Source organism: Triticum aestivum, chromosome 1B (genome assembly GCF_018294505.1).
Source record: "Triticum aestivum cultivar Chinese Spring chromosome 1B, IWGSC CS RefSeq v2.1, whole genome shotgun sequence".
Classification (NCBI taxonomy): Eukaryota; Viridiplantae; Streptophyta; class Magnoliopsida; order Poales; family Poaceae; genus Triticum; species Triticum aestivum.
The window spans coordinates 136,462,460-136,470,818 of NC_057795.1; the positions used below are offsets into that span (position 1 = coordinate 136,462,460).

Here is an 8,359-nt window from a genome sequence, read left to right on the forward strand (position 1 = left end):
AGGGCGGGCAACGACGACACTAGGTGGGGAAGAGTAGAGGCTGGCGTTGGTGGGACAAGAGGAGCAGGTACGCCTACTTGGACCGGAGACGGAGACGAACGCGACTACCCGACACCAATGACGATGATGCTCGCCGGAGGGGTTCCTCGGGGAAGACTAGGGTAGGCGGAGACGGTGTGCAGTGGGACAACTGGCGTGTAGTGCTTGGGAAAACTCTATAATGAGACGGAGCACATGAGCATGTGATGACTCAAACGATACAAGAAGACATTTCCCTTGTAAATTGGGACAACTTCGACGACAAACTACCGATTCCACGTGAAGAAGTTTTTTTTTTTTTTTGAAATTCCATGTGAAGAAGTTTTGAAAGTAGTTTTTACAGCAGTGCCTTTCCCCGGCTTCTCTTCATTGTGATGGGAAGAAAAAAGAGAAATGGCTTCTGAATTGAGTTTTTTGGGGGCTTGGGCTTATTTTCACCCTGAAAACTGGGAGGAACTGGACCTTATAGGCTTCTTTCAACGGAAACACTAAAAATTGAAGAATACTAATCATGTTCATCTGGCCCGGCCCACTAATCCTCCAGGCCCAAAGAAAAACAATGCAAACAGCCCCAAAACCCTGGGCCGTCGGTAGCCGAGTTCGGGAGCATCCGATCCACCGAGAGAGAGCGAGGGGAAGATGAGCGCGGCGGCGGGCGGGCTTCGTCAGCTGCTGACGGCGGCGGTGACGGCGGGGGCGGCGGAGGCGCGCGCCGCGATTTTCGGGCACGCGGTGAACCCGTTGGGGAAGCGCGCGGCGACGAAGCTGCTGCGGAAGAAGCTCATCGGCGAGCATGTCGCGCAGTGGTACCCCGACGACATCAAGCGCGACGACCCCGAAGTCATGGCGCGCGAGGAGAAAGAGTAAGCGCCCGCGCCCGCCTCGCGCCTCTTAGTATTTTGCTTGTTGCTTCCATCGTCGTGGGCTTGCGCTCGCCCGCCACCTGTTCGTCGTTATGCTTCGTTCTCAGGGAGGCGTGGTTGACGCCCGCCCGCGACGTGTTTGTTGATATGCCCCGCCGCCTCGCTGAGCCGTCAGGTGGTGGCTCGGTGCTAGTATTTCCTTGTTCACTGATGTCTACGCACTTGGCCGCCTGCCTGCCCGCGCTAATAGCTCTGTGATTCATGGTAGCAAATGTGTGGTGATTTGTGTCGGTACATACCTGATTTTGTGGTTGCAGGCTTGCAGACCCTGTCATTGTTCTTAGTTTGCTATTGTGATTATTGACCGCTGTCAATGGTCATGCGCAGGTGTCGTTTGTAGTATAGAAAGGGCCACTTTCAGCAGTAGGGTTTGGATCACTGCTGTGAATATCATAAATATCGATCTCATTTTGCTGCTCTATGCCTCATTTGTCCAAATCTAGGATGACTGGATCTAGATAGGGATTGTGTTTAGTTATTGTTTTGCAACTCTCTGGCATTCTGGTCTGTACTTGCATGTATCTCTCTCATTGGTAATTTGGTATGCCTGCATTTGGGAAATTAGTTGTTATGTATAGGTGGCATCTTTTTTATCTGTGGCCATGCTAGAGGGCGTTAGGTAAAAATATTATCTTGCACCCACAAGTACTTTGTGCATTTGCTTCAGTCAGGTCAGCTCTTGTGATCAGTTAGTCAGAGGTAACTGGAGTGCTGATTATGCGCATGAAAAAGCAAGTCCTGCCAGATGCATAGATTATTTGATTTAGGATTTCAGTGGCCACCTTAGATTGTTCTATTTGGCGTTGCAGTGGCCACCTTAGATTGTCTGATTTAGGAGTAATTCATTCCTTGCTCGGAATGTGTATGTAATATTTTATGGCTCTTGTGCTATTGTGTTTCTGTTGTTACAAGTACTCGGAGTAATGATTTTCAAATATGTATGATATGTCAATCCTTGCCTACTGCCGACTTGGCTACTGAAAAGCCAAGCATAATTGCTCCCTTCAGAATGAATTCATTGGTAATCGACTGTAATGACCTGAATTGTAATAAAAATAATATTACATGAGCAGAACTTGGGCTAACAAAACTCATGCTGAATTCTCTGATGTTGCAGTGTTTTCATAGGCCAAATTGATTGACAATCTTGACCAGTTCCTTACTAGCACGTGCATTGTTTTCCATTTCACTGGAAATTTGCATAACCAAGATGGAAGCAACACCATGGGCAAAAATCATGTTCTGATAGCAAATGTTGATAGTTACTATGCGCTCCCGTGTTGTAACATTGTGAAATGCGTCAATTAATTATAGCAGATCACCTGTTCTGACCATTTTCAGCCCCCCTCCCCTTGCTTACTCACTTCCATCACTGAAATTTCATGCATAATAGCCCTAAACTTAGGAATTTCCTTCAGGAAGGTTGTTTTGGTGCTTAGGAGTGTTTTCGTGACAAGCCTATCTTAACATTACCATTCTCTGTGCAGGCGTCTCGCGAAGCTGGAAATGCTTAAACGTCGTGGGAAGGGTCCGCCAAAGAAGGGCCAGGGAAGGCGTGCGATCAAGAGAAACAAATAAATGCCTTGCTTCTGTTTAATTTTAGTACTGATTTGGCAGCTAATGTTGAAATGTTTGCTGCGAAACTGCCCTCTGTATTAGGTCAGTCATGCTTCATTTTGTCACCGATTTGGCAATGATGGGTTTGTTTCTTATAGTCTGAAGACTCGTTTATTTATGCTGCTTCTTGAAATGCAATACACATCAGCATTTGGTTATCTTATTACTATAGATTTAGTTTTTTTTTCTGGCTTACCACCCACCAATTTGTAAGACTGGAGCCATGTTAAGCTATGCAGTTAATTGCATCAATTAGCGCCCAAAATATTTGACATTACGAGAATTGCTCTTCCGGTACCAATCTCAGTTAAGCAGCTGACGTATACAGCACATTAATGAAGTAGTAGTGAAATGCAATCTTTTCGGAGAATTAACAGTGAAATGGAACGTGAAAGTTGAAAGGATCGGAGACGCCATCACATATGCTACTAAACGTTTCTTGCAAAGGCATGAAAAGAATCAAGAACTACTGGGCTTGCAAGCAAAGAAGTCCCTGCAAGTATGGTGCAGTCGATGGACAGAGGCAAGCACCGCTCTACTCCGTCGCCGCCGGCCTGACCCTCCCCCGGCTCATGAGCACGGTCATGCCGTCGGGGAGGCGGACCATGTAGGTGCGGCCGTTGCGGATGGTCACCGTGCCGCCGCCCACCCAGGCCCCGTTGCGAAGCACCTCCACGGCCGTCCCGGGCGGCAGCAGCGGCGGGAGCACCCTCTTCCGCTTCTTCGTCCCGGCGACGCCGCTCGCCGGCGGTGATGGCCCCTTCCCCTTAGACGGCGGACGTCGCGCCTCCGCTGTCGCCATCCCCGCGCGCTTCGATCCTTAGTACGTAGTACGTATGTGCAGGCTATCGAGGAGTTATGAGCTAACCACGTTGGTGCAACGAGGTACTAATGCGGCGTTTGCAGGCGTCGTGGTGGATGAGCTTAGGCTATGTAGGGTGCGACGTCTGACCTGAGACCGGAGGTCGCGGAGTCGGATCGTGCGCCCCGGCCGATACGTAACGTGCGTAGTGGGAATCCGATTACCGGCTTGCCGAGGCACGCACACAAAGCTCATTTTGGCGTGAAATGCAGGCAAGGTCTGTACTGTACGGCCCCTGGTCGCCGTTTTCCAGGTCACGATGATGGTAAAAACCGAACAAGAACATACCACGCCACGTGATGATAATGAACACACGACTAATGCACGTCAAGGAGCCATCGTGGCCTGGTGCCGTACGTGGGTTTCCTGCGCGCTGCCGGTGGCGCCGCCGGTTCCCTCTCTCTCCGTCGGCCGCTCCGGCCACAGGAGGGAGGGGGAACCTCGGGTCTGTCCGCTAGGTGTGTGTGGTAGGGTTAGGGTTGAGGGTGACGCTGCCGAGGCCGTTGCGGTGGTGTCGCTTTGGAATAAGTTTCTCCGGGCTCCGTTCGCGGTCAGTCGAGGCTTTGGCCTTCGTCTAGGAGCCAGCGGGGTGGGGGATCCCCGGATCTCGTCGAGGTCGCGGGCTATGGTGACTGGAGGTCCATTGGCACTGGCCGTTTGGGTCCTTAGATGGGCGATGGATGCAGGGAGACGAAGACCCTTCTTCTTCCTTGTCGGTATGATTTGCTGCTGTTGTTCTTCTCCTTCCTCTACGCTGATGCTAGAGGGAGATTCTGCTTTGCCCGGGCGAATGGCCCGGCCGCGGTGCTGGACCGGTCGGATGACTCGAGTTCTCTTCCTTCCGGAAGGGACATTTTTCGCGGTACTCAAAGCCAAAGATGGCGACGGCTGTTGCAGGTGTGTTGGATTGATGTCCATGCCCTCTCAGCGCTGGTGTCAAAAAAGGAGGAAGCAGAGTGGTGGCAATTGTTCCGTGGTTGAAGATGATGACCTGCTTGCGCCTGGTTGCATATCGTTTTGCTGCAGGGGTCTTCCCTCAAGATTCAGGGATGATGACACAGAGCTTCGGAGATCTTCTTATGTTATGGTTGTCTTAGGGTATTCTAGGTGTTTATAGTCCTTTGTGTTTGCGTTTCAGTGTGCTTGTAAGGTTCAACTATTTTGTATTGTTTCGTGATCTGAATGCAAAGAATTCTCAAAAAAAAAAAAGCACCGGCGCTCCCCCATCGCCATGAGAACAAGTGAACTGCCAAAGCCAACATCGATCGCTCGCCAAGCCAAGCACCAGCGGGCCGATCGACCGGCGCCTAGATCTCGCCAGGCACAGCGTCGACGCACCTGCCGCCGTCGAACACCGCGGCGGCGGGGCTCCCGGTCCCTCCGCGCCGCGGCGCAGACACAGCAGGGAAGCTCAGCACGCACGCGAAGTCGCTCCGCGCGCCGTTCTGCACGGTGCTCACCGCCACCTTGACGCTGAGCCGCCCCTCGGCCTCCTCCCGCGCGAGCGCCGCGGCAACTGCGCGGGCGCGCCGGCCGGGCGGCACTTTCTGCGCCCCCGCCCACGCAATGTCGCGCGCGTCGCTGCCCCTCCGCTGCGTGAGCTCCGGCAGCTCCGCGCCGGCGCCCAGCTGCTGCCCGGCGTAGGACGGCGTGGCTTTGAGCTCCGTGTACCGCCATGTGCAGTAGAGGCACGGGCTGTCGAACCTGAGCGTGGCGGAGAGGTTGTAGGAGACGGCGGATGCGGCGGGGTCAAAGGCGAGGAGGCGGAGCTCGGCGGAGGAAACGTAGGGGACGACGTGGTGAGGCCGGAGGAGCAGCCGTGGGAGGAGCGAGGGCGCGAGGACGAGCACCGCCAGGAGCACGGCCACCGGCGCCAGGCAGGCGGCGGCCGCGGCAGCCAGCGCGAGCGCGCACTGCCGTCGCCGCACCCTGTCGCGAGGGCTGGTCGGCGACGGCGGAATGGGAGGCTCGGCGGTGGTCATCGTGTAGTGCTGCAGCCAGGGGACTTGGTGCAATGCAGGAAGGAAAGATCAGTGGCTCACTGCTGGGTCAGGAGGTTTTTGCTTTGCTTCCTCTGCTTTTGTTTTATTTTTTGTTTTAGATTTTTCGCCTTTTCTCCTTGAAAGAAGAGACCACCATTTTTTTTTGATTAAAACAAAGCTTTATTACGCAGACAGTTTGGGCGCGTCGCCCATTACATAAGATGCAACCTGGTCAGGTGCACAGTCCTCCCACTGGAAGGCTTCATTTTCAGTACAATTGTAACCAAACTTAGCAAGATGGTGTGCAGCATTATTAGCCTCCCTACGACAAACCTGAATGGCACATTTGGAAAACCATAGTCTCTTTTGCATCTTTACATCTTCTAGTATCGTGGCATATCTGGAGAAATCCTTATCTGTGCTATTGACCGCAGCTGCAAGGAGTTGTGAGTCAGTTTCTACAATTATGCGGATAGCTCCTAGTTCAGTTGCCAAGTCCAGAGCATGAACCATCGCCTGAAGTTCAGCTGCAAATGCGTCAGATACATGCATGGATCTTCCTGCTTTACAAGCTATCACATCACCCCTGTAATCTCTCACAATCACACCCCACGCACCATCTTCACCACCCGGAGTGAAAGCACCATCAATATTGATCTTCAGTATACCCTCCTCTGGTGGTCTCCATTGAGAATCATTCTTATTACTTCCTTTTTCAGTCTTCACCGCGACCGACAGGTATTCAGCATTGGTGGCAAAAGTCTGAAACATAATTTCATTTGGCTGCCATCTAGTTTTACCTTTCCAAACTCTGTTCCGATTATTCCACCAGTGCCACCAGAAATTGAATACCATGGCAACTTTGTCTACGTGTATCGTCCATAGGGCATCCAAAGCTGCATACACAGATGAACACTTCTCCAACTTTGTTCTCACCTCCTCTAAGCCCAGCATTCGCCACACTTCCTTGACCTCCTTACACCTGATAAAAAGGTGCCCCCCTTCCTCAATTGAGCTATCACACATTGGGCACTTTGTGTCCTCTATTTGCATTCCACGCCTCACCAAGTTTGCCCTCACCGCCAGAGAGTCGTGTGCCACTCGCCATGCAAACATCCTGACTTTATTCAGGCAAGGCAGCTTCCAAATGCGCTTCCAGCGCGTATTATCACATGCAACCAGATTACCGGAATTGTTACTGGAGCTAGCTCCATTCATCAACTTCTCAAGCTGGACATGAAGCTTATAAGCCTGCTTGACTGAATGAATACCATTCTTATCAAAATGCCATGAGATAAAGTCATTCATACCATCACGTAATGGGATTTCAAGAATTAAGCGGGCATCCTCTTGGCAAAAAGTGTCAGTAATCATCTGCTCATCCCAACGCCCTGGGGCCGGATCAATTAACTTGTGCACTCGCTCCAGCAGGTTCCCTCCTCTCATTATCTGAACACGCCGAGTCCAAGCCCGCGGCAGCCATGGATCCTCCCAGATCTTCACATTATGCCCATCACCAATCCGCCAAATATATCCTTGCTCCACCAGTTGCAATCCATGAAGCAAACTGCGCCAAGAATATGAGATTCCCTCTGTAGCCTGCGCCTTAAATATGTCGCCGTCAGGGTAGTACTTAGCTCGAAGAATACGAGCACAAAGACTGTCAGGGTTCTGGATCAGGCGCCACACTTGCCTTGACAGCATCGCGATATTAAATTTCATTTCTTATATGACACTGGAATTTTCTATTTTCCAAATGACGCACTGTGTCGATGACAAGCGGGGCAATTTTAAATAATCTGGGTACCCCACTGCTGCATTGTTGTTTTTTTCATAGTGACATTATAATTGAGCAGCTTAAAATTTCCATAGAAGAGGCTAAGTAAGTATTCATGTCGTCGTCAATTATGTTTGCTGATTAATTTTAATTGCAATTATATAATTGCCTCTAGCCAGGTAGAAAACTCCACATAATTTCCCTCACTTATAGGCTAACTATTTTGTGAACGATTGAACAATGGAATAAGAAATAGTTGTCTTGAGATCAATGACTTAAGATATATTGTGTACAGATGAACACCACGACCGTCATTCGAGAGGACGAGAGGGGGAATAAGAGGTGAAACCAATGTGTGTGGGAGGGGGAGGGGGGGGGGGGGGGGGGTGTGGTGTTGGGTGGGCTTTAGCGATGCTAACTGTGCTAGGAGCTCGTGATATCATTTTTTCTCCTGTTGCGACATACATGCATGTTTGCTACACATCTAAAAAGAAAGGTCGCTCCATATCTTCTAGATAGAAGTAGTTATTGCCTTGGCATATATGCTGCCAGTAATTACATTTCAGTTACCATGAACCATTGGTGGTCATCTAGGAACTGTGGTCAAACCTAAATATATGGAACCACATTTAATTCACATATAGGAAAAATTGGTAGAACTTAATTCACACAACGTGCATGACCAATCGATTTAATTGCGTACATATTTTTGCAAATACGTAATTTCGGTTCATCTATGCATTAGAAGATAATTAAAGTATGTTACTTACTTTTATTTTTTGACCGAAAAAGTCTTTCGCCCCGCTTTATAAATAAAGCAAACCGCGAGAGAGCACACATACAAGGACTAGTCCACACACATCCAAGTCTCACAAATAAGTACAAAGGTTCTGCTGAGGGCACAACTCAACAAGCCCAGGCAAATAAAAAAGAAAACAGCGGGAGAGCGGAATAAGCGTCTAGTCAGGTTCCGGCCGGGGCGGCGGCGAGAGACAGAGGACCATCAAGCGGAGGTTGGCGATGAAGGCGGAGATGGCATCGCGGTCCTGAGGGCGGCTAAGCGGCTGCCAAAGCTGCAAGAAACCAGAGAGTTTGAAGATAGCGTCAGTAGCTCGTCGAAGAGGAATGCGCTGGATCACAAGCTTATTGCGGATCGTCC

The 8,359-nt window shown here is 50.5% G+C and overlaps 1 protein-coding gene across 1 annotated transcript; it reads left to right on the forward strand.

The window, feature by feature from the left end:
• The first annotated feature begins 616 nt into the window (after positions 1-616).
• LOC123088145 (uncharacterized) lies at positions 617-2,737 on the forward strand. The gene is made up of 2 exons (XM_044510320.1): positions 617-902; positions 2,450-2,737. The coding sequence occupies exons 1-2, from the start codon at positions 679-681 to the stop codon at positions 2,538-2,540; spliced, it is 315 nt and encodes a 104-aa protein (XP_044366255.1). The 5' UTR covers positions 617-678; the 3' UTR covers positions 2,541-2,737.
• The last annotated feature ends 5,622 nt before the right edge of the window (positions 2,738-8,359 follow it).

Coding starts and splice junctions, on each gene's coding strand:
- LOC123088145 (XM_044510320.1), top strand. CDS start 679: ATGAGCGCGGCGGCGGGCGGGCTTCGTCAGCTGCTGACGGCGGCGGTG. Junction 903..2,449: donor ATGGCGCGCGAGGAGAAAGA/GTAAGCGCCCGC, acceptor TTCTCTGTGCAG/GCGTCTCGCGAAGCTGGAAA.